Raw genomic sequence first — 27,391 nt, 5'->3', positions numbered from 1 at the left:
GTCACTAATACTACATGGACGTCCATTACATTTGTCACGTTTCCTCGATTCAATTATTTCATCCAAGGAGACAATACTCAATGATATTGGCTACACATTGTACAACAATTAAACCTCATAAAAAAAAAAATTCTACAGCCAAGAAAATCTCGAAATCACGACATCGCAGTTTTGTATCTGAAATACAAATGTGCGGATGAAAAATTATACGGAATTTAAATCATTCAACATTTTTAGGGTTTAATAGATTTCTACAATTAACGATTAGGCTCGGTAATTTCTGAGGAAACGGGACATTTTTCGGACGAACTTTTTGTAAAATAGCTCTTCAGGTATGCAATTAATTACATTGCATTATGAATTGTACTACTCGCCCCGTCAGGAGTCTTCGGTTCTATTTTTTTTTTTTTCTACACACACACGTCCTCGATTACGTTATCTTAAACATTATGTACGTCTCACTTTCGATGACTGGAATGTACAATTATTTCTATGTCCAGCTCGAGGATGGCTCGTCGCACTTCACATTCGAGCGTTGGCTTTATTCTTGGTCGGTTTTTGTTCTCTTATTTTCTCTCCTCTCGTTTCTTATGCATTCGTTCGATTCGGCCGACAATGAGCACTTTCGCGCACAGTGACGAAAGTGTGTCGCTATTAATGCAACGAGACACGTGATTTATTCCGAATTAAATTGTCACATTGGCGTCGATTCAAGAAAAGGTCGTTATAATGTCCCTCAGGCTGGTGTAGGTCCCTACGATTAGGCCTAGAATGCCGAAAAGAACCAAAGAGGTGTTCTTTGCGAGCATGAGAATTTTCTCGTTGCCCTGGATTACGTTCCAAAATGTACAGCTCTGTATAATTGCAGGAAAAGCCAGGCCCAAGGCAGACAAGCAGAGAGCCCCGAAGAGGGAGATGAAGAGCTCCAACTCTGGGATCGCAACGGCGAGTAAAACTGAAAAGGTAAAAGAAAAAGGTTATTCAGGATTTAAATAAAAAAAAAAAAAACAAGAGTATTTATCCTACGATATAAACTTATTCATTTTTTCATTTCTTATCTTTCTTAATTTCAGGACAAGCGTGCTTGGAAGACGCAAAATGGGAATTTTGGATAACTTCATGAATTTAGGATACAATTAAAATGCTTGAAACAATCTCCCTTCACAATCTGCAAGCTTGTACGTATTCCGATCTCTCAATCTTGTAATATTTAAAAGTGTCACCTTTCGTCAATCGTATTCAAGCATGACGGATTTTTGCGAAGACATTTAAGCTATAGTTCTTTCTTTTTTCTTTTTCCGTGCAATTGAGATATTAATTATTCGTTTATGAATAGTAATTCCAGAGGGTACTTACAGGTTACGAGTACGAGGCAGGTCCTGACGAAGTACTCCCAGAAGAGCTTGTGGGAATTCGACTTGAATTTGTGCCCGAGGTAGTCGTTCCAGCATATATCAACTGCCACGTAGCATTGCAGAGCATGTGTGACGTAAATGGCCAGTGCCAGCAAGATCTGCACAACTTTAGCGGGTATCTCATCGTCGGAAAGACTGAGAGTAATGCTGCCTTTGACGCCATTTCCATATCTCATGTACCCGAAGAAACCCATGCCGACGTACAGAAGAATGATCGTGGACATCCCGATATTAAGGACTCCGCACGATTTCCCAAAAGACCTCGGAGTCTTCATTTCGTTCTCCAGCGGCATGATCTGTCGATAAAGATTTAATTTATAACCCCGTCTTGGCAGGAATTAATCATAGAATGTTTATCAAACGTCTGGATCTACTCTTGAGGGAGAATTGCGATGAACGACAATGAGGTCGTGGAAACATTTTTTATGTGACAATGGCGATCAAAAGGGGAATTTTAGTGATACGAAATTTCCGACTTCATCACCAATGTGAAATGGGTACTATGTAGCTAATGAAATTACGAGGAGCAGGGATGGTTTTTTCAACTTACCACGCCGATAGCTTCTAGAGCAAAAAGTACGGTGCCGAAGAATAGAGGGAAATTCTCCACTTTTCCAATCGGGTCGCATTTCTCCAAACTCGGCGGCACTCGGAATATGTAATACAGAATTATCCCGAAGCTCACCAGGGTGATAGCATTCGCGATCGTGGAAAATGGCGCCAGATATTTCAAATTTCTGACCCAGTTGATCAGAATCAATGGCAACAGGAGTGCGAGCATGTACAATCTTTCGTCGATCGGCGTCACGAAGGAATCCAGGGCCTGATAAGAAACAAAAATTAATAATTAAGGAACATTCAATCACTCATTTTAAGTATTCTCTCGAGACGCTATTGTTGCGAGCGGATTTACTTTTCGTTATCTTCGTTAAGCTCTAACAAGTTTTGATCGAATTTCGGGAGGTTTATTTATTGATGTTTATGAAGGCTTTGTAATTACGTATTTCTCTCGAGAATTCTTGGAGTTTCTCTTAAGCTCGTATTATCGGTTAAAGTCCTCTCGCGTGATCTGAAATTAATTCGGCTATCGGCAAACTCGATCGGCAGTGATTGAACTATATCGGCTATCATCTCCAGGCCCTTGTCGGCGAAATAATTCACGATTCTTAGTTTCTTTTTTCCTCCTCTCGAAACTTGTCAAACTTTCCGCTTGACTTGCAGTCGCTTCCGAGGCTTTAAGTGCAGAATTATTAAGAGTAGGTTCGCTCAATCAGATGTGATTGAATTGCCGATTGGGTCGATTGAACGGACCCAGCCTTGGCTAATGTTGTAAAAACTAAAACAACCATATTATCCAATTCCGCCTCGCTATGCATAATAAACGCTCGTTGAGGGAATTTATCGGAAGAGGCCCAACTATTTTTAACTGCGGCCTAAGAAAGTGGTTTTTACGATTCGCTTATAAGAAAAATAAGAAAAAAAAATAATCGCAAGTTTGGCTATATCTTCTATCCATTATTGTTCCTCTATTTTAAGCCATGCTAGTTGTTACTGCCGTTAGATCGATTTGTTGATGCGTATTCGCTGAAATTCAGGCATGTTGTTTCGTCGGTACAATGACGTCAAGAGCAGCCTCAATCCGTTCTCTCTTAATGAATTGTCGTGCCTTTCCAGTGAACTCTCTCATTTGACTGTCATTTTCTTGACATTGTTTAATTACAGTCCTGTGGTGCGATTAATAAGACTATTTTTTTTATAAATTCTGCGCGTTCAGGCTAATGTCTCCTTTGTTGATATTGGTATTTCTATTTGCATACGAGTTGAGTATGTACGGGAAAAGTGCTTTAAAATTGGTAATTAATTCCCTAATATTTTTGTCTATATTTATCGGTAATGAAATTGATTAAGAGAAAGGATATATAAATAATTCCCTCGTGATATTTTCTTAGACAGTTGCACTGAAGTCGAATTGTTCTTGTAACCTTAATTTAATATGGGACTTGATTTATTTTGTATTTTGCCTGAATATGCATTACAGTCATTACGTTTATGTAATACATCTTGCGTAGAAATCTAGAAAACGGCCTCTGGGAGGTTAAATACCGACGTTCTCCTAACGGTGTACAATAATAACGGTTGCAAATGATCTAATCGCCATATTATTCGTCACTTCGCGCAATGAGTAAACCTTTGCAAGGCCACGTGCAATAATTGAGGATGTAGGCGGAGTAACGACTTAACTGTCCTTAAGTCATTGCAATTTCAATTCCACTTTCCAAACTCTCGTTGTCATCCGCAGACATTTAATGAAACACAATAGCCAATGCAAAATACAAACTACAAAATGTCATGCTACCATTAGTGCCGTTTTTGCAATTTTGCAATATTACTTACCGACTTAAGATTTTGCGCGATGAATACCACGTAGACGCAGCAAGCACCCAGTTGATAAATTAACAGGAAGATATTTACTACATGCCTGTGAACAAGAATTAATCATTTAATTTTATTTCTTATGCGTAAGATTTTTCTTAAAAAAAAATCTAGCATATCGTTTCTCTTACCAAAACATGATAATGTATCTGATAAAGACTTTTTACCTTAATGGCGGTATCTAGATGTACCAAATGGTTTGAAACGCTTTCAATTAATTAATTATAATAATCTGTCATTTACCTCGCCGAGCTCATAAAGTGCATTCACGATGCGAGGTAACATAATACACTGCTCGCATAAAATGCTATCACCCGTGCAGAATTCTTATCATCTACTTTTGATTAGATCAGTTTACACCCGGTGCATCCTTCTCGAATTCCGAGGCATTTTCAAATATCACCTCCGTGATATATCCCGATGATAATTAATTGCATCCTCTGCATCTGTCGGTCCTTGGCTCTTTTCCATCGCGGGAAGATCAGTGACTTCGATGCACGTCTTGCAACTTTATGTATCGTCACGTGAGTCACGATCACGCTACGCTCAGATTTTCTAAGTATCTTTTGCTGATTCTGCGGATTCCAACTACGCACATCTGCCGGTTCAATGTATCTCTCGCGCCGTTTAATTAGACACGAGATATTTTCGAGAAAGTGTAAGGCCAGTCGGCAGTTCTTTGTTATCTAACCCCAAGCCTCTATGTAAACTCCAATTAATTAGTTTTCATTGTTATTCAGCGGAAAATTCTTACAGAGCGACAAAGGTGGCGTTAAAATCGAATCTCTCGACCCTAAATCCTCAAAATTGTATTCAAGATAAACGAAGATTAAGGAAAAACATTGAGGGCCGATAACAGAAAGGAATTAATTATTCTTATTAGTGGGTTTATAATCCAGGGTTCATTTGTTCCTTATGTTTTAATGAAAAATCGGAATTTTCGCTTTCTAAAGCGCTTTCAGACATTTTCTGAATTCTGAGCTTATAGGGAAATAAAAAAGAAATTCAAGACAGGCACAACGGGATCACTTTGTAATCACGATAAGGAATGATTATCTCTTATCGGGTACCGATTTAAGAGCAGGAGGTGAGAAATTCTTCAAGCGACCACAATTCTACATAACGTTCGACCTGACGCTTTAAAAAAGCCACGGGGAATCCGCGGTGTACCACACGTGGAGAATTGCATACAACATTGTGGACAATCAACTCCGAAGATGAGATACCTGTTGCGCCATTTTGAAGTGTGACGAAATGCATGCCCATGAGCAGAATGGCCATTCAGGTAAAACCAATGCAATTAGACTCTGACTTGACCTCTGCATCCTGTCGAATAATTGAAAGTCCCACTTTAAAAGAAATACAAACAATTAATCACTTTTTATTCATTTGCAGACGGCAGAGATAACCAGGAGTAGGCCAGAGAGGTTTAACGTTAACATCCTCGTCTCTGCGTGTAAATTATTTACAGCAACCTCGAGGAATGCTAAATTTTGCATACAATTTTCGGGCCAGTCAACTCCGAGGCGGAGACACCTGTTGCGCCATTGAAGGTGAAGTATGACGAATTGGTATGACCATGGATGGGAGGTAAAGAGGCGCAGCAGGACTTAGAGCCTCGTAAACGTGCGTCAACCAGAACCCTCGACATGTATCGATGTACCGACTATGCATACGACTGTACTTCGGATATGTCGAGGATAGTCCTGACGTCATTTCTCGTCCGAGGTTGACCACTATCGTGGCATAAATCCGTGGCCGTGCCTACCGGAAGTGACCGTGTCGAGGCATCGTCCGGTTCTTCGTTTATTTCGGCTCCGATTGATCTGCATTGATATAGTAAATCGGCGCAAATGAACCGAATACTTCAATTTACGCGGCACCTTTTTTTTTCACGAGGTAATCCATAACACTATTTACCATGTTAGTGGATTTTTACTTGAACCAGATGTAATATTATATTATAACTTTCTTTAATTTAACTTAGATGCTGGATGGGAGATTACGGAGACAATGTAATTTTGCTGCAATTTATTGTGGTATCATAAAAATGACCAATGGGAATTTTTATCAGTGCACGTGGTACTCCGCTTAAATTGAGGGACGGGCGCACGAGCATTTTCTTTTATCTTTAATCGAGCCTGCTTGTATGTTTAAGATTTTATTATTCAACTATTTTTTAAAGTATGTAAACCAGGTATTAATTGATATGTTCTGTTTTAAGGAATGGCTTTGTATTAAAGGAGGATATTTCATCGAAAGGAGTTCCTTGGAAGAAGTGTAAGTTACATGTGTAATAATTCTCCACGTGCGTAGAGGGTAAGTAGAACATATATAGAATATTTCAAGTTATCTATGACAAGATGTTGACTAATAGATGAAGTTAAGTATTCGGAATATTCGGTTCTAGGTGCATGTTCCTATACGCATTTCTTCGAGATCGCGACCGAAGTAGACGACACCTAGGAAATAATTTGCCAAGGAAGGAACATGACATTGAAGACGTTTACGAGCGTGGCAATTGGTGAGAAGTACCGATCAGAGAGACTCATGATCTATTAATAGAGAGTAGACCAATTAAACTTGTCGCGGAACAACTTCCCCTTGGGTTGAGCATTGATACGCCCAGGATGTGTCATCGAAGTGCCAACGGAAGTCCGGTTGAGGGATTCCCGACAATTAGGGGAATCTAAGGGCCTTGGAAATAGGAAATTGATTAACAAGTAGCGACCACTAAAATGAACTTTCCACTTTCCCATATAATTTAGGAAAATATGAAAGGACCTTACGGATCAATTAAAGCGGCATCGAGACGCCAGGCGACTTCTTTGATGACGGCCGGAATAATTTCCTGACAATGTCAACCTTTGAGTCAGTGCTTAACGTCCTGTGACAAGAATCTACCTAGACGTAGATGGCTCGAGTCGCACAGCCCTGGCCTAAATTCGTAAGTCTACCGGGCCTCTACTTGAGACGTGCTCAATTCAACTTCCGGAACCCCTAAGTGTCGGTAATGCTCGCGATACGTTCCCTTTTTCCAGTAAGCGAGAAAATAAGGGCAAAAAGGAGTCGACGGACATTGTCCGAAGCAATTAGAACGGCTCCGATATCGGAGGTAACTCGTTTAATGACACCGAGAACACATTTCCGGACTTCCGAGTTAGTGCCCAATGTCCCGTAACGCTAATCTACCTTGATGTAGATGGTGGCCCAGGTCGCACAGCCCTGGCCTGAATTTTTCTGCTAAATCTATGGACTTCCATGTGAAATGCGTTCAATGCAACTTCCGGAAGCTTGTAAGTTGATGTACTTGAGAGGCGAATGCTTTATTTTTTTCTGCTTTCTAGGGGTTTGTCTGGGACCCGAATAAAAGCTCGATAAGTGCCTTTCTGGACCTAGTAGCTGCTAATTAAAGGCATAATTGTCAGAATCATTGCACCTCAATAATTCAAACTTGTGTAACTTCGATGGCAGGTGGAGTGAAATCCGAGTAAAGTATTTATTCATTAAGAGTTCTCTTAAAAGTATCGATCCTTGGGGCGTGGTCGAAATTTCTAAGTTGCTCGTTACATCTTACCCCGAGAATAAAATTCCCGTCATCGTTTAATGTACGTCGTATGTAAACGCGCCGTTTAATACGTGTACGCAATTATTCGGAAACGATGAATAAACTATGCAAGTGCTCCGGATGTCTCGGTATCTGAAATCTTAACTCGGTAGCGAACTCGGATGCGAATCACGCGCTGCCTTTCGTTAGAATTATGTTTTCAGAATACGTGACAATTTGCCATCTAGATACCGCCAGCAAGGATATCTAGGTGTAATAAATGTACGTGCGGGTATTACGAAGGAGTACTTACACGGCCGATTTGGAAAATCGTCGCAATATCTTCGGACCTTCGCTTAACGCCGCTTCCGCAGTCGCCGGATAACTCAAGGAAGGTACTTTTTTCCTCCTGCACAATTCGTACTGAGCCTTTATCAGCAGGTGTATGCAGTATGTGCACAAAAGTCCAATGACAACAGTCCCGATCAAGCCGACGACGTACCCTGCATTGGCAAAGGCTTTTGGCATGGCCAAAATCCCCGTCCCCAAACTTCCCTTCAAAAGGTGCAGCAACGTCTCCGAATTCCTGAAAAAAAAAAGAAAATGACAAAATCAATGAAATTAAGATTAACCCGATTATTAATGATTACGCCTAATCAGGTGCCTCGGGAAATGACAGAAATTAATCTGGTAATTTTTTTTTTAAATCTGTGCCATTTTTTTAAGGATCTATTTTCCCCAACGATAGTGCGGAAAATTTGCAGGTTGCTTTCATTAGCAAGCTACTTTTTTTCACAATGTTTTTATTAGACAATCACAGCGGTGTTTTATTTGCCTTGTCAAAAGTCTAAAGTTCCATTGCTCCTCCACTTGAATGATAGCGATCACAGGCGACAATCATGCTATCAACTAGGAGTCTGATCGTGCGAAAGGCAAGGCTGAATTACTCGGTAGAATGCCATCGACACCGTACTTAATGTTAATAGACAGACACTTTCATACAAATGCGATGTACATTTGCGGGGGGTTGGCCGTGGTAAATATAAACTCCACTCAAGACCATTCAGTATAGCAGTTTATTCCATCACCGGAACGACAATTTGATCCGGTCACCTAACACTTTATGATTGAATAGTGAGAGCAAATTGTTGCAAATAATACAGCTCTAAAAAAGGAAGAGTCCTTTTCCGGCGTCCCATTCATTCCCAGTATTGGAACCACGTTGCGCGTTAAATTCATTCCAACGTTCCCAGAGTACCGCATATAATAATCCCTTCCTCAATTTTCTGCTTTCAGGTTGATCTCCATCTCTCGAAAGCTGCGCCGAGATCTCCATTTAACATCGGGAGTAAACGGGGGAATTATTTACCAAGCACTCGATATTACCTCAAATTACACGGGATATCACACCTATAAAGGTAACGAGCCTGTCTTTGCATCATTCAAAGTTATTGCGCCAAATTACACGTGGACCCGTGCGTCATGCTCGCGAATGTGTAAAAGTTCAATTGCAATTATTTCCTCGGCTCTGCTTTTACTCTTCTGGGCATGTAACATTTATTGCGGTGAAATTTATCGAAACGCTCTCGAGGGTATGTAAACCTCGTTAACTTTCTGCTTTCGGCGCGGTTTTCATCTCGCGGGATTTCGGCGGTTGTTAAACCTCGAGGAAGAAGTAATACGACAAGTACGCAGTAGTAATGACCGCCGGTCATAAGAAATGGACTTTCTCCGGTGCAATGACGCGGTTCCCCTCGTTGCGGAACAGGCTCTTGATGAATTCTCGGGTTTTACGGGCCCTTCGTCGTGACTTCATGCCATTGTCCTGTAAGTGGGATTTTATAACAAAAAATCAGCATCGAACGGTAAATATATATGTATAAATTGGTAACGAAAAAAGGGCTTTCCGAAATTGTTAAGATGCTGCGTCCCAACTCGGTGTCATTGCTCCAGAAGCGAAAGTTTGATGTCTGGATGAATTAATAAAGCCATTACTCTCGTGCCCGAGAATTTACACAAAGGTACACCTGAATATGCTTCATGCAAACAATAAACGCTGTTAACCCGTTTTTGCAACAAAGAATGTCCCAGACTGGTCGTTGCCAACAATCGAGCTCAAGGTCTGCTTATCGTTCTTGTACTGAATGCCTCGTTTCGATTTTTCCCCATTTTGTACACAAAACGGAATTTCGAATTCTCTCCGGAACATTTTGCCGGTTGCTTTAAAATATAAATATTACGGAAATTAATACCGTGATACATATGAATACTGCAATTAAATTCAACCAAAATCTCTGCCCCCTTGTACTTCGAAAAACTCTGTTGTCAGGTTATTTTATTCACTTCTCCACGTGTGTTATGCTTATTAGCGATTATTGGCTGACTCATTGTTGCATAATCTATTATTAAATATAGTTTATTTTTAGAGTAGCTGTTATCCACTTTTTCACTCATGGCTCGAGCGAGGAAACTTCGCAGAATGCAGATCGCAATGCATTCTTGCATTGAAAGAGCACGACTTCCTTAGAATGGTATCACCGTGCTAATTATGCAAATCTACGATTCGCCTTGTTATCTTGCCACTCGGTGATAAGGTAAAACATTATTTCGCTTCTAAATAGTGGTAGTAAGTAGTTCAGCTTACGTAGTCGGATGTTGTACGTCTCTGTTCTCATAAGGTTCGTAAGGCTGTTCTGGATCCTTTAAGTAATTCTTCTTCTCCTCAACTTCCGCGACGAAAATTTTACTGCAAGCCAAGTTTATTTATTAGTATTCGATAGACCGATGTAATAAACTTTTATCGTCTAGGAAATTGTTAGTTACCTTCGCGGATAGTCCTTCCCGGTCGGAGGGAGTGGCTTGACGTCCACCGCTTCCTGAAAGAATAAAAAATGTTAAATATTATTAGACGTTTCAGCTTCCAAATTAAATTTTTCTTACGAATCCTTAAGATACCGAAGATGTCAGGCTAATTGTTAAAAACTTTTACAAACACCGGGGAATTATATTCAATTTTATTGTATGATTTTTCCGGGCTCTCTTGCAAAGTTAATCTCCCCAGATCTCTTCCTGAATATTCCTTAAGTAATTACCGGTGAAACATTTTTCACTACGCTTTTTCTGAAAGACGTATTTTAGTTCGATATGTTGTGGAAGGTTCTTCACCTACAACAGTGATGTAACGAGTCGAGCGAGTAAATTTAATCGACTCACGTGCGTACACTTCGTCGGAACGTCATACGCGGCGCACGTTTCCTTCCTGCAATAATACGTCACACGTTTTTATTGATAAACTCGTCGTAAAAGTGCAGTAACGACCACGTGCCGTCGGCTCGTTCTCTAGTTCCCTTTAATGTTCAAAAAATCCCGAAAAAGAATTTAATAATCCCCCAGGACAATTTTCCCATTACTTAATAAAAATCGAGAAATTCGATGTAGTCAATTGGCCGCTTAAAAAAAGAAAAAAAAAAAATCGTCGTGATTTAATAACAAAGGTTAATACGTGTGCCATTCAAGTGATTGAGGAGACATATTTCTACGTTATAATGGTCTTATTATTTCCTAGACTCTAAAGATCTCTCGCGATCGCATAATACGACACCTGGTTATTCGAATCGCGGACTTGTATTCATTTCCTGAGATTATCGCGGTCTACTCACAGGATAACTAACACGTGGACGGTAATTGCGGTTTTCATGAAAATTCCCCGTGTATGAGTCACCCTTAAACGTTGCACATCCTTATGATGTTACGAGGCGTTGCAAACAGTCTGCCAATGTGGCCATTATTCCACGACCAGTTAACAAGAAAATGCACATTGGAATTCTTTTTCCCGACAATTGCAACGTTCCTCATGTGGGTGCATCGCGTGCAATTTCCAACAACATTATTGAACAAGGCCAAGAAGAAAAATTGTCCCGCTTACTAATTAAAAAAAAAGAAAGAGATTCACTCAAGTCAGAATAATCTGCCGATAATTTTCTTTGCCGAGAAAAGAAGACTTGGTATGATAATTTTTCGGAAATGCAATTTCGTGCCAAAATGTCATATATAATGCTATTTAAAAAAGTGTGTTCAATGTGGACTAAATTATGTTCATTAATTTAATTTCATTAGTAATTACGGCGGACGATTACAATTGCACGCTCTTATTATTTGTAAGTTATCTCTGGATTTCTGTAATTTGTGAAAACTCGACGAGCCGCTATTGCTTTTGAAACACTTTCTGCATAATTCTCGCGTTACATGGAAATCCGTTTTAGGTGGCGTTTCCTCGTCGTTTTGCATTCCAACGAAACCTTCAATGGGGAGCCTTGAAAGTTCCATTGCCTCGGAATTATTTCCGTCCACCTGAACCCATAAGCGGTGGTAAGGATTCGACGCGTTCAGCTTTTTAAACGAGACACTCCGTCAGGATAAAAGAGGGAGCGTCCTTGATAAACGTGCTCTGAATGCAGTGACGATTTAATAACGATGCCGGATCTCTTCCACTTAGAAATTGAAGTACATCAGGTTTGGAACGAGCCCGATAATGGGCCTAAGGAAGGTCTCGGAAGGAATAAAAAGGAAGTCCGAATAAAATTATTTCAAACCAAGGCGGTGTCCTTCGAGGCGGACAAGACTCTCCAGGACCCGGGTCTGCGATACTAAACATGAGATAATTGAAAATCGACAATTTATCGCGCCCCGAGAGCGTGTTTCCAAACGAAAAGCGTGCATAAATCACGCGAGGCAATGAAATAACTAAAGCTGCCAATTTATAGATGGCATATAAATGTCCGAGGAAAATTATTGTAAACCGAGGCAGTGTCCTTTAAGAAGGACACGAGTCTGGATTTAATACTGTTCCATGGGAGTTAATTGAACGCGTAAACAATTTATTGCACGGCAAGGGTAATTATAAATTTAAAGTGCATGTCTGACGAGGTAATGAAATAATCGGAGGTGGTAATTTATCACTACGGGAATATTTGAATACGTAAATATTCATATCGAGTACCGGATCTCGTATTTCATGGCGATCACTCGAATGATGATCATCAGGACAGAGTTCAGCCTAATTAATTCAATTTAATGATGGGGATGATGGGAAAATTGAAAATTGGAGGATAGTTTTCATTGCTAGAAATGATGTGAAGGATCGGTACTCTTGAAAGTGATCGTTAGTCACTGTTAATATTCCGAGAGTTATACTTTGTAACGTTAACAAGCCGAGTGCGTAAAAAACACGTGCTCGACAAATGAGAAGGACTTTTACGTCACCTCGATGTAAACTTAGGATTAATCGTACTATTCACGGAAGTGGATCGTGCACGTAGTGCATATTTAGATTCTATGACAGGACTCTAAAATTTCGAGAAATCTGGGAAATTTGCCAAGCGCCATCGTCCGATATATTTAACGTTACGCGCATTTTAACACTATACGTCCATATGGGAAATTATATATTAATAGCACATTTTATTTTAGATTATTACACACTCAGTTTCTAGGTCACGAGACTGTTTCTTTCACGCCTAACATTTACCGTGGAAATATGTAAAAAAGCGTTCGAGCGTTGAAACAGTAACACCCAGTTCCTAACTTATTACTCAATCCGACGTTTATAAGAAACGCTAACTTGCGAAACTTGTTGAAATGAAAGAAGGTTAAAAAATTAAATCGGACATATATTTCAGAATCACGTGTTGATATCCACGATAGAAATAAATTAACGGCGAGTGAGAACCTTTCTGGAAATTCCTGAAGATTATTACGGATTGGAAAAAGTTAAAAAAAAAAAGAAATAAATAGGACAAAGTAGGCAGGAATTTGATGTATTATGAAAAATGAATTATCTACCCTCTTTCATAATTTCAGAACATTTTGCGAAGAGGTTGCATATGATATGATAATGCAGCTTCGATGCTTAGTATTAGTTAATAGCAAAATTAAAGATTTTAAAACGCTTCCATGCAGGAAAGTTTCTCACCAACCTAATAGCGTATGCAAATGCGTTCACGTGGTCGACAAATTAATTCTTAACATTCAAATTTTACACCGCAGGATGACCCTAATGACTCACAGCCCTCAAAGAATTTCTCCAGATTTTTCGTCATCCTCCTTTATAGATGCAGAATCCTTCTGCATTCCGGTCGTATTCATGGAAAATAGTTTACGAGGACCTTTTGTTCATTTCCTGAGTTTAAATTCGATTCTTTTGGAAATACCTCAAAAAAGCTATAGTTAAAAAAACCTATAGTTAAAAACCAAAACCGAGGGAAGAAGAATCAATAGGGACCAGAATCGCTATTTCCTGTAACGATAATCGATTCTAGGGATTTCCTTTGGAATTCCACTATTTTTAATCGTTTCATTATTTCCATTGTTTTCATGCCAATTGGAGAAATGTAGAGTTGTGAGACGAAGAACTGTTGGAGTGAAATAACGGGGTTCTTTTTATCGAGCAAGGTAACTAGCGTGGAACAGGGCGAGAAAGGAAGAAATCAGGAGTGTAGGTCGGAAAGAGAAGGAGATACAGTCATAACAATAGGAATGGAAGCCTAACAATAAAGTGGGATACACCACGGAATATTTTCTCTCCCACCACCTACAAATGCCAAGATACATACACACACATCTCCATTAACATTTCAAGCAGAACTTCCTCGGCCTTCCGATTCCGAGAAAGCAGATTAAGCCGGTTGCAAAAATGCTTCGTCTCATCAGATGTTGATCGAGTAAATGAATAAATTAGTCCACGTCATGTCCCATCGACATCTCTCACAATTTTATATCGTTTTAATCCCCCGTAAGAATTATTATTGTATAAAAACATTGCAATACAATTTTATTCTGCAGCATCATGAAATTCACTAGAATGATATATTTTAATTTTTTATAATTATACTTGAGAATGATCTTGTGTATTTAATATCTATTAGAAATGTAGCGACAATATGTGGAGTATTTTTTTTTTCAGTAATTCAACATCGATTAATTACGATTTAAATTTATTTAAAAGGAGGAACGGTAGGAGGGGATTTATGGAAAAGAGATATAAAAGTCGATGACTTTGACGCTACAAATATTACGACATTAACAATCCAGTGTTGGTTTTGAATGATTTGAAATTTATGCCTTCCCGGAGAAATAGGTAGACACGGAATATTCCTTCACCTGTCAATGTTAATAAACAGCTGTACCAATATTTCGGAAGAAATTCGGAATTCCTCGCAATCCGACGAAGCAACTTTGTCCATCGATTGAGTGACTTCATTGTGTGTACAAATTGCAAACAAGTGATGAAGTGTTATTCGGGTCACTTAGAAAGAATTCATTTCGGTATGGTTGAAAAATAGAGGAAATTAAAACCCCAAGGGGAAACTGGAATGAGAAGAGAGGAGAAGAGATTAAATGAATATGCGTGCAACTTCTATGTTATAGTCATCCCCACTATTAGTAACTATGCCACCGCCCATCTTTAATTGTTCCCAGTTTCTTTCCCGGAATCGTGTTCACCTTGGCACGATATTCTACAATAGACAACTACAGCTGGGAGAGTTAATGTATTCCATTAACCGTTAGCTAAGATTCCGTATTTCGATTTTTATAGTTTTCCCGTAAACCGAACCCAACAGCCTTCATTAACATTTACGATAAATAATATTCTACGGCGACTTTATTGCAGGCATTTTACCACGCATGCGTGCGTTTCGTTTCACTTTCCTGGCTAAGGAAAATATGTCAGAAATCTGTAACGATTAACATTACTCCTTGGAAAAAAAAAAGAAAAAAGAAATCATCGAGGCGAATAAAACACTCCTTCAAAAATTTGATCAATTAGGCATAATCTTAATAAAAATATCCTGCATAAATACAGGTCGATGGTTTGTTTGTCGGGAAAAATGAGATCGATAAAAATCATTTTGGATCAAGGCAATGTCGCATGGAAATCTTCCATTTGACTGATTGTGAATCACGTGTTGATTATTTCACTCATTCGCGAGATCATCCACAGATCATGCCGGAAAAATTCCGAATGGTCGATGCGCTGTTTTTTTGTTCTCTCTTTTTTTTGCATTATTTTTCTTATGTATAGTTATCGTCTACTCGAACATTTGCCGCCGATTGGGAATTTTTCCACTTGTGCATTCCCAAGATCGGAGGTTGCGTTTCAACTTGGAACAACTCCAAAGCGAGCATGTCTCGTGTATCCTCGATTGTATTATGGATCGTTGACCTAATTGAACACCTCGGATAATCGAATCGTGAAAGGAAAATCCTTGAGGGAGTTTTCTACGGCGATAGTCACGGGATACCGAGTCAATGCAGATAACAGAGTCAATAGACACCTGCATGCAAGATTGCACCAAAATGGCTTAAGAGTCATTCACCGCGAAAAATGGTCTACTAGATATACAGGCTTTTAATAGATGATAGTGATCTACTTATCATTAAGAATGTCAACAATGAGCTTTGATGTTTAGAATGCGTACGCGCAAAGCCTCCAAAAATCAGCGCACAACAGGAAATACAAACTTTACCTTGTCATTAAAAATATGTTTAAAATAATTCCCTTCTAACAAATGCAGTCTTTTAAAAGAATATTTTCGTCTCCACTAACAGATATATCACAATTACACAGTTTTTCTTATTTTTTTTTCACAGTTTTAACGGTACTTGCAATAAACGTTTTTTTTTCAAAAGTACTAATTTTACATTGAAATTGTTTTATGATATAAGGGAGGCATTTTTTGTATTAATAAAAGTACAAAAGTATCTAATAGACGTTAGAGTGCTATTGACGTAAATCCATGGAAACGTATTCCTTTTTTTTTTTTTATCAAGTCCGGGATAAACTCGACTAATGATTAATTAATGACCCTATTAACTCGTGGTTAAATTATCACCGGCTTGACACTCTATTGACCCTATTTTGTATGACACCCTTAGGCAAGTGTTAATTTCTCCAGGCTGATAATTGACCAGGTATCGTATCTTTTATACTTATAACCCATTGTTTAAATATGAAGTTTATCAAGGGAAAAAAATGTCCTCCAAGTATCATTCTTAGATTTAATGAAAAGACGTCTTGGGATCATTCAAGGCAGAAATCCCGCCGTTTTCGTTCCACTCGTTAAATCCTCTGATCCATGAATTTCATTAGCAAGGATTAATTTATGAGTCATTTTGTAATTAATCGTATATTTCCTGCAAGCCTGGTGCATAAATTATGGCCAATCCCTGTCCCCCGATGCGCAGCGATTTGTAAAAGGATGTATTAAACGCAGTTTAAGCGCTGAGAGAGATGTGCCAAATGTGAAACGACGCAAAGTCAAGGAAATCATTACATACTTGTTTCCCTCTCATGAATAAATATGCAGGAAAAATGCAGTAATGTCGGGTCCAGCATCCCCTCGCGAGACGTCTCGAATTAATGCGTATAATGTTGCAATATTTTTTCTTTCCGCCATCTCGGATAATTGCGACGAGACGTTTGGCCTTTAATCGGCGATTACTCGATACCATTTGCAGGGCAAATTAATGATTCCTTCACGATACGGTCTTTTAACCTTCTTTGTCATTTCTGTCGTACTTAATAATTACTTGATTAATGATTCCTAGTTATCAGTGATGCTCGTCGAGCATGAAGTATTTTCTTTTTTCTTTTTTTTTTAAATATACTTAGAAGGTAAACGTGGTAGTACTACATGTAAGCGCAGGAAGCATATTAATTCCTTTGAAATCGATGAAAAATTAATTAAGTCCTTTTTTTAATCGGGGAAAAAATTACCGAGCAAATTTTCCGGTAAGCCCAATTTATCGGTATCAGTCACGAAATCGTAAAAACTAGAATAATTAGATTTAGGATGCGTTAGAAAATCGGTAATACTAATTTTCTCTTTTTTTTCCGAAAATCTTGACGGATGCCAGAGGAAGTTTCCGCGTAACGTCAGCCTGAAAATATTGGCTTTGGCGGTCCGTCATTATCTGCGAATCAGTCAATGTACAAAACCTCTGGGAACAGGTTTGCTTACAAATTATATCGTGTCACGGACGCGTTTAAAAATGTTGGTGATAAACACCTGGGCAATGAAAGGATGGTACACTAACACTTAACACTTTTGAGCCAGGTTAGAGCCCCCAAGAGTAATCGGAAACGATTGGTTAGAAAAAGAAGATAACAGTACATGGAATCGTCTACAGTTTAAAAACAGAAAATAACCACATACACATTTAATCATCTGCGTATTTTTCCATTTTTTTTAAATCTTTACCGCGTAAAAAGCTGACATTGAACACGCACTTATCGCCTCTGGTAATTTCGGAAGGCAAATGTGGATTAAAAAAATCTAGCTTTGAAAATTGGTGTAATCTATTAGATTTTAATCCTTTGCCATTTTGAGTACCGAGGGGCAGGCAAGGTGCGGTAAAATCTTTCCCAGCGCGCAATTACAGGGCAATTATCCGGGTTACGCGCTATTCTCGCAGGATGTTGCCTCCAGGGGAGATAGGAGATATGTCGTAATTTCGAATTAATCCTGAATGCAACAAATCGTACGATCGATGTCATTCCCGGGGATTTGCGTCATCTTTTGTATGGGACCCAATCGGCCAGTCACTATCGGCCGTATCGAGAGCTCGTCAATTAGAATTGTATCGGTAATTATGAATGGCACAGAGGACGCGGCATGTATTACGTAATGTCAGGGATATGCTGGAATGTGTTTCGTATAGGCACAAGGTGCATCGTACCGAGACTTTTGGAATAAATTAATAAACGCGTGTATTGAAATGCCCTGATAACGCCATTGTACCTAGGGATACTCGTCTTAAATATTTCCATCATATTCTGGGAACAATGAACGACGTGAATATTTAATTACGTTTATAGGATCCAGGAGTGTTTTCTGGGTGGACCGAAACATTCCCTGCTTAAGTTTAATGAATTACATTATATTAAATCCCATTATATTAAATTAAACATCAATTTTTAAGTATTCCCTGCGGAAGGCTTCGCCATTTAATTTCCTATTTTATTCCTCAAAGCCGAATAAATTGATAATAATTCTTGGCACTTTGAGTACATCTTAATGCGACCGCGAGGAAGAAGGATCTAAGGATTGCATTAAATAATTTATCGACCGCACTCGATGAGGTCGTATCGAGATTGGCATCTCGTAAATGTTGCGTTTGCTCTTCCTTGCCGCGCGATTCCTGGAAAGCTGCGTCAAACGCGAATTCTCTGTCGAGGATTTCGATCGATCACTTGTCGAACCCGTTTTCTAGATACTCCTAGACTAGTTGAGAAACTGTACAAGGCTCCTCACCGAGTACCTTTCCTATTACGCTCTATCGATTATACATTAAAGAAATGCAAATTCATTCGATATTAAAATAACTAAAAATAAAAACGTGAACGTGAAGAAAGTTCGCCTCCTTTTCTTTCCCTCGGGTAAAATTTGAACTTTTCCTTGAATTAGTTATGCTTTAATTTGTAATTTTCTGCCTTTTTTTTTACTGGAAGAACGGATGCAATTGCAGTGCTGATGATTAGAATACTGTTTCTGTATACAAATGTAAAAGTGTCGTCGGCACTGACTTTCGTATTTCGTTCCCACGGATAAACGTAAATTACTGGCCATTCGAGCGATAAGACGATAAAATATATATAAAAAAAAACAATACCTAAATTCGCTACGAAAGTTCGGCAAGATCACTTGTCGTTTGGCAACTGTCAATGACGGACTTTTTTTCCTTCTTTTGTCATCGTTATGTCATTCGGGTACTAATCGTTACGTGTACAATAAAATGCCACATTTTATAGCTTCTCCTGGAAGAGATGTAAAATGAATAAGTGCATAAAACGTTACTGGCTCTGCCTTTAAAAAGTTTAGAACTTTAACAGGCTAATTAGTCTAAAATTAAATTCCAACGATACTTTTTGGTAAGACCATGTTTTCTCGTGATTCCGTTTTACTTTACGTTCTCTTAAAAAGCCCCCATTTCCTGGAATATTTTTTAATAAACGGCAGCGTAACTTGTCATGATTTATAATCGAAGAAAAATTTAATGGTGAATCTATAATTTCTAGAATTTAATATTTAATGCAAACGGGATTATTCTTATCACGGCGTGTATATTTCTTGGGAGGCGATTACGAGCATCGAATTGTACGCACAGTTAAATAATTGCAAAAAATTATAATAATTTCACATGTATTGAAAGTAATTAAATTTCAATATTGCCCTATCCCAATCGCGGCATTCGAGGAAATCTTCCATTTACGTCACCGAGGTTGACACCGATAATTACGGAGGTATTTTATTTGTTAATTGACGTACCGTAGATTAATCCTCCCTCTAACTCCATACTTGATTGCTGATAGAATCGCGTTTAATCTGGCTTGCAACGAGGTGGGAAATTCCTACACGCATACATGCGTATGGTCAATGACTTTCGTGTTAACAGTTATCTTGCGAATTGCGAGCTTCAGTTATCAAAACAAGTAGAAAACATTTAAGTTCGCGTAACCACGCAATTGTGCTGCAAAACAATTTTCTCCACGATTTATATATAAGTAAAGTCCCATACACCTTTGACCCACGAATATGAATATGAATCTGAGCGTCTTAAATAAATTTCCATTTGATTTAATTCTAACAATACATTCCAATTAATTCTTTTAGTTAATCAAAGCTCGAGATTGAATTTAAATTATTGATGAAATCAAGAATAATTTGGACAAAGAAAAAATGGTTCGAATTGGGTAATTAAATATTTGTATGTAAAAGGTAATAATTATGAGTAAAGAGTAAATCAGGGATTTCATTTGGGAGGAAAATTAAATTTGATCACTCCCTTCGTGAAACAAGACAATTGACCAGAGCCTTCCGTGTTAATGTCCATTTCGCATGTTGTGCGCATATAGCTTTAAAATAATTACTTGCCCTAACTACCAACAATTTTCAGCCAAATTTCCGCGTCACTTAAATACAGAGTAAAGGCCATATTTTTTTGTATCATAATTACCGCAAAGGAGATTACGCGATGGTCATTGTAATTATATAGTGTCTTCTTTTTAGATTATGCAGCCATCTTCAAAGCCTTCCCTGGTAGAATAAATAAACCGAATTCGATTGTCCGGGTATTATTAATATTTCTGGTCCTGCCAACCAATTAATGTATTCTTAATAATAAGTCAATCTTAGGTCAACCGTGGGCTTCAATTATTTCATTTAACAATTTAAAATTGTTAACAATTTTAGAACGCGTGTACCCGTGTCCCTAAATCAATCGCAGCTCAACCAGGAGCTTCAATTATTGATGATATTGAATTTCATCTGAGGCACGTGATCATTTTTATTCCTCACACGTACTTGAGCTTGACCGATATTTTTCGCGGTAATGGTCACTCCGCGTTTCATGCAGACCGAGTCTTGGATATTATTTTCAACTGGTCGCAATTTTCATCCGAATTAATACGTAGAAAATTGTGACATTTTCCGCAGTCTTGGATTAGACCATCAGATATAATCGCTCTTCATATCGTTGAAGTGAATTTTCCCAAAAGTTGAATATGCAATCAAGAGTTCGTAATCCATAGTCTATGTCCTGCCCTCCACGACCCGTAATCCCTGAGTCTTAACCAACACTTTTTGCGGTAATGATCAATCTCGATTTCGTACAGATCGATTTTCCCAAGAATTACTGGAACCGTTGCAACATTTTAACCCGTAGAGAGCAAGCTCTCATGAGCTCTTGAGTTTGACCAACACTTTTCGAACTAACGACTCCTTCGCCGTCCATGCAGATCATGTTTCATGGACATTACTTCAATAGCTAACTGTGTGTATCCCTATATCCCGGATCAATCGGGACTTATCCAGGGCCTTCAATTATCGAGAATATCAAGTTTGATCCGGCTCGCGGTGTTGTAGGAAATTCCCATTGCTCCGGCAAGCACCTTTCAGGTTAATGGCCGTCGCCCAAGTTGTGCGCGTCAAGTCTCACACGACGGCCAATAAAGTGAGCTTATTGAACCGGTTTACGGTTTTCCATGGGTTCCGCCTTCGAATCTGCTCCATCGACTAAACCGGAAAGTTCCGGTTAGACCCGCGAAGACAATCTCCGGGTCTACGGTCAAAAAGAGAACCTCCGCAGTCCGCAACCCACGTGGGCCCATCTGTCACGATCATACCGAGATAAGGGTCAAACTCCCAAGCTACGTCCAACGAATATCGCCCCTACCGTGAAACCCGACCGTCGCCCAATCTTCCTACGAGAATTCTTTCTTCAAACTTAACCGACTCTTTGCAGGTTTAATCATTCGCCGGGATAGTAAATGTATCTTCCCCAAGTACGTGACAAGTCTTGACGCTCCAATTACCCTGCAAGAATTGATGCGACGTATGCAAGACTCGATTGATTGACAGCCCCATTCAGAGAATGTTCCCCTATTTTTTAACAAAATAATACGTGTCGTCGTAAAGATACGGATTTACTACTAACACGTGTCGGAGCTCCGGTGGGATTCTGAAATTAAAATTCAAATTGAAATCGAAATTGCACGTCGGAGTGACACTCTCATTGAGTTAATCATCGTACGTACGTGATCAAACAAATGTTACCGTAACTTATTTCCCCTGCGTAAACATTGGAAATCTTTACGAGAATTCCGGGGAAATTTTTACGCGAGATGTCAAGTTGCATTTCCGTCTCGTACAATTTTGGTTTGAGAGAACTCCTCTTTATCACGTTCCAAACCGCGCGAAGAGACCGAAGGTTAAGCAAACGTTTCCTCGCTTTCTACGGTAACGGAATCGGTAACAAATGTTTTCTCGTGCCTTTTTCCGTAAACTTTCCCTCTTTATTGAATGCCGCTGTACTTGATTGCTCATTGGACATTCACTTTTATGTACCTGACACGGTGTGGGCTGGTCAGTGATGCATACTCCGTAGGTCTTACTTCAGCTTCGTGAAGATCCTTTCAGTAAGGGATTCACTACGCTAACAATTAACGCCAGTACTCGCAATGCGATTCAAGAGAAGAAAAAAAATTACCGAATTACGCAAGACCAAGGAGAATAGATATTCTCAATTAATACGGATCGTTTTTCTCGAGTGAACCTGTGGTCGTCTTTGATTACCGCGTACGAGTATCTTAGGAAATGTGGTTTTCCAGTACACAGAGCCTTTTTATATTGTTTATCGTCATCATTGCAGGGAGATGGATTTCACGGTTCTTAGTTACCGAGGGGCGGAGTGAATAATGCAATTTTCCTCCTGTTAGAGAAAGGACTGACGCAGGCCCATAAGGAAACAATCTTTAATAACTATCTCGTTGAGGAAGGTCAGTTTAACAATCGATTTCTCGTAACCGCAAGTCACCAGATATCCTTGCGTCAAACATGGGATGGTAATTTTTTAACGGGACTTTAAGAAATAACGATTTCTTTCTAATCTCTCGTCTTGAATGGAGGTATTTTAATTGCCGCTCTAAAAATCTAGAAATTGAGGGAGAGGCAGCTCTTATCAGACCCAAGGAATGTAATCCCACCAGTTATCGCTAGGAAATTTAAAGGGCGAGACAACGACTCGAACTATGTGGAATTCTTAACAATTTTAGACCGGGAATGCTCTTTTAGTGTTGCTTAACATTTATCTGCCGATTACACTAAGCCATGAGCGAGCCTTCGCACGAATGGAAGATTTTTCCTTCAGATAGCGTTTCATCAATTTTATTGGAAGTTAAATCTCGTTTGTTCTCGACAAATGACCGATAATGTGCCTGCAGATAATGAGCGGCCACCTTACGCATACTCATTTGGGATTAACATTATTCGGCTGTTAATCGTGGATTTCCGCGATCGTAAAGACGCTGAAAAATAATGGAAAAACACGGTCGATAAACACTCTGGAATGTTTCGGCTATTTAAACAACTCTTCTTGTCAATTAACGGAAAAGTATGTTGTACTAAAATGTCTATCAGAGATTAATAATTTCCATTAAAAATCGATATGCAGGATACGTCATTGGTGGAATTATAACTCGTTTTTTTTTCTCCTCTAGATAAATTCTTGCTTTAGAAATATCGATCGAGTTCAACATCGGATACCTGTTTTCAATGACTGAATAACTGGTTAGAATTATCATCGAGAAAATGATAGGGAGGTAAAACAACGCGCTATATTGTGCACGTGTCGCCGTTCACAGAAGATATCTGAAAGCAAGATCACGGAAGAACAAGTGCTGCACACACATTGTTTCAATATATGAGACCTCAATAAGGCCCTAAAACAAAGAAAAATGCGAACCAAGCTGTCCAGATAAATTATTAAATAAGCTCCCCTATCGAATTTACTCACAGCGAGATAAACGCAAATTACGAACTCAATTTGCCAATAAAAAATACCCAAGCATGAAATTATCACAATGTGTCTAAAAAATAAAACGAAAGAAACCTAAAAAAAAAAAGAAGGAATCAGATCCCAAGATTAGCTTGCCTCTTTTTCACGATAAAAAAATTATCCCTCCCGAAGAAACTCTTACAGTCGTTGCAGAAAAGTGAGCCCAGTAGAAAACGGTAATATTACTAATTACTAATTAGTTGGTATATATATTGTTTTTTTGTGAGAGAATCAATTAATCTTTGAGTATTAACGTTTCCTCCCAATTTTCGAGCACGTTTCCTATAAGCAGCTTCTCTTCAGGAAGTCGCGACCCCGGAGGAGCTTCTAATAGGTCGGTCTAATTTTATTCCCTGGTTCAAGTATTCATTGCGTGGTCCAATGCTAGTCGGGTCATTAAAGTTGAGTACTGGAGATATTTAGGCGTCCTTTCTTCGCCGGTACGTGTAGAGATACAAGGTCTGCAAGAGTCCGATTGTCTAGCGAGGAGGATTGACGATCGTTGATCGTCGGGCCACTCCGATCTTAAAAACTTCCTGTAATCAGCTCGTTAAATCCAGACCCCGTTTAGCCCACGTGGTTCCTCGGTAGATATTGACGTGAACTTCTGCCCATAAGTACACCGTCCTTACCGGATCATTACGGACAAGCAATCGGTGCAGTACGTGGGTGTACTCGCGCCTTCAGTAAACTGGACCGTTTGCGCGTCTTCCTTTCCTCGCAATTAATTTCTTTTTCGCCCCCAGAAATTCCTCATTATAAAATAAACCCTGCTTTGTTACATTACACGTAATATAAGGGCTTGGACAATTTCACGAGCCGAATAATAATTTTAAGGCAAGTGAAAATGGATTTCCATTGCTCTGATGCGGAGTAATGCTCAGGCGGTATTGATTTTCCGGTAATTAATTGAGATTATTATTTGATGTTCTTCATTTTGTTTAGGTCGCATTTTAATGTACACACTGCACCGGTGATCGAGTATGAAGCGACTTAAATGCGCTTCAAAGGAATATACATATATATGCACAATGACTTTTACACTCTGCTTTAGCGATATCGCTACTTCATTGTCACGTGCCAGTGTTAATCGTTATAATTAAATTGTTGACTTTAGTACTCGACATGAATGGGGCTAAGTCGCGTTCCATTAAAGTATTTATTTTTCTCATCAAGGGCGACTCGTATCACTTTCCTTTTACTTTGCACTGCAAAGCGCCCAGGAATGCACATAATCGCCCTTTAAATGTTATTTCTATCGTTAAATATTGTAAAGAAAGAATTTTTTTTTTAATCTGTTAGAAAATATAAACACGAAATATTTTTTACCCCTCATTTTCGAACATTTCGATGTATTTAATAAATGAGAAAGAAATGTTAAATTGCATTTGTGGACGCTGAATTGATAATTAATGAATGCAGATATATAGGACGAAGTGAATGGTATTATTTTTGCAATACGTGAAGGTTTATTATAATAAATATGTAGGTTTATACTTCGACGTACTGCAATGTGTTCCATGCGATGCACTTACGTTTGTGCATCGTAAACACGTATGGGAAATATATACAGAATGCCGTTCAGCCTTGGCAATACTACATGTAACACTTTTGTACAGACAGCTCTTAGGCATACTTGCATAATTGGTTTAAGTGCGCACTTACGTAAGGCGTACGGTGTTCACGTGTGCGGTGATTGTCAAAATGCGAGACTCGTGAAATCGGTTTAACCCGAATCAGTGTAAAATTACCGTTCAATGGAAACTGAGTACACCAAACATACGCAACGTAAACTTTGCAGTCAAATCCCACCATAATTGAAATTTTTGTAATTGTTACAAACAGAGTACACATTCGCGTCACGATAAGACTTAAAACAAGTTTTTTACCTGCTTGAAATGAATTCAAATATTAAAGTCAATGGTTCATAAATAAATGTTGTCAGAGAAAAACGGAAATAAGAAAGTATACAATTTTTCAAAATATCGAGAAGGTAAAAAAAAATGCAAAATAAGGCAAATCTGGTTTCGCGTTTCGTGGCAGTTTACAAGTGATTTTCTTGTAGGGTGGTATTTTTGTTTATTTAATTTTTACTTAAATGATTTATCCGAAATATTTTAAACATTCCCCATTTAAAGATAAAATTCCGAGTGGAAGTCATCACGTGGAGAAATGTTACATGAGTATGAATTTTTTATTCTTTCAGAAGTATTATCAAAACGAAAGGAAGACGTCAGATTAGATATCAAAAATCCAGAGATAATGAGATTCTACAGGTGCAGGTATTCAAAAAGAACTCTCGGATATGGTGACTTTCCGAGATAAAATGAGATTCTTGTCCGAGATTTCTTCTTCGAAAGATTAATTAAAACCGGGTCAAACATTTAACCAAAGACAAGAAAAAATTAATTCTTGAATCACTGTCAGGAAATATTTTATAGAAAATCCCCGACGAGTACTCTGAACCTCGCAAAGATTAAACATTAATTCTGGAGTGTTTCTTCGCACGTGTAATCGAGATGAAAGGATGAAAATACTGTCTAGTTGACAATGATGATTAATGTTGATAAACGAAACTCTAGACATGAAATCTTACCCTCTATACGGCGACGGAGAGGCAAACGAATTCAAAATAGCGCGACGATGCAACTCTCTGAAAGACTCAAAATAACTATAACAAATAAAAGAGCACTACAAACCTTCGAGCCAATCGATCTAAAAATTCAGACGAAGAATAAAACTTCCGAATACCCTAATTCGACACTTCCAATCTAAACTTTTTCTTGGTTTAGCCATACAATATACTTATTAAATCGACGGTGAAATATTTTTGTTGGATGTGACAAAATCGTTTGATCGATAAGATCATAGTGGCAGATCGTACCAAATATTAAAGTACTCCGATTTATTCAAAACCCTTCGTATGATCGAAGCAACCTAAGATACGGTTAATTGGAGCAAATGGAATTCGAAAAGGAGCAAAATGCAGTCAATTAAAGGATTTCGTTGGACGAACCTTTTTTTTTTCCCGCGAGAAAACATTAACATGAAAAAATCTCGTCGAACACTCCCTGTGCACGAATCTCATAAGGCAAGCTCCAGTATCTCCCGATAATTGGATAAAAATGAATAAAGCAAGGATTAGGGACACCCGAGGCGTGGAAAAGAAAAATGATAACAGTGGATTAAAAATGGATAAAAAAAGGGGGTCGAATGTTTTCGATACTTACGGTGCTGGAGGTAAACCCGAGATTGTCGTGCGACATGTTCGCGGTGTTCCTGTTTCCTTGGATTTCCGGTTCCCTCCTGGAGGTGTTGATCAATCCCTCGGGAGCACTCTAGGGCAGTGATGTGGTTCCAAGTGAGACACGATACTAGCGCCGGTAAGTGCGATAATGTCGCATTATGTTGTGGCAGGTGCGGTGGCCGCAGGCGAACTGATCTGACTTTGTGCGAAGTATTATTTATATAGTTCCTCGGCACGCGAGTCGCACTCTGTCTGCCATTTGGTTAGTGCTCGGTGGCAGTACCTGGGCCCTCCTGCGCCGCAAGGAGCCTGATAAGGTCCTGATAAGGACCTGCCCCCCGTAGAAGATTCCTCTCG

At 38.9% G+C, this 27,391-nt stretch overlaps 1 protein-coding gene across 1 annotated transcript; it reads right to left on the bottom strand.

The window, feature by feature from the left end:
- Positions 1-359: 359 nt before the first annotated feature.
- Positions 360-27,391, bottom strand: LOC105695654 (proton-coupled amino acid transporter-like protein CG1139). The gene is made up of 8 exons (XM_012417423.2): positions 27,018-27,391; positions 10,219-10,271; positions 10,040-10,141; positions 7,709-7,981; positions 3,810-3,894; positions 1,966-2,238; positions 1,357-1,711; positions 360-955 (listed from the first exon to the last, which is right to left on the bottom strand). Exons 1-8 carry the CDS (start codon positions 27,051-27,053, stop codon positions 711-713), a joined length of 1,422 nt encoding a protein of 473 aa, XP_012272846.1. The 5' UTR covers positions 27,054-27,391; the 3' UTR covers positions 360-710.

This window comes from Orussus abietinus, unplaced genomic scaffold (assembly GCF_000612105.2).
Source record: "Orussus abietinus isolate OABI.00-Male unplaced genomic scaffold, Oabi_2.0 scaffold4, whole genome shotgun sequence".
Taxonomy (NCBI): domain Eukaryota; kingdom Metazoa; phylum Arthropoda; class Insecta; order Hymenoptera; family Orussidae; genus Orussus; species Orussus abietinus.
This window is presented reverse-complemented; position numbering and strand designations above follow the sequence as displayed.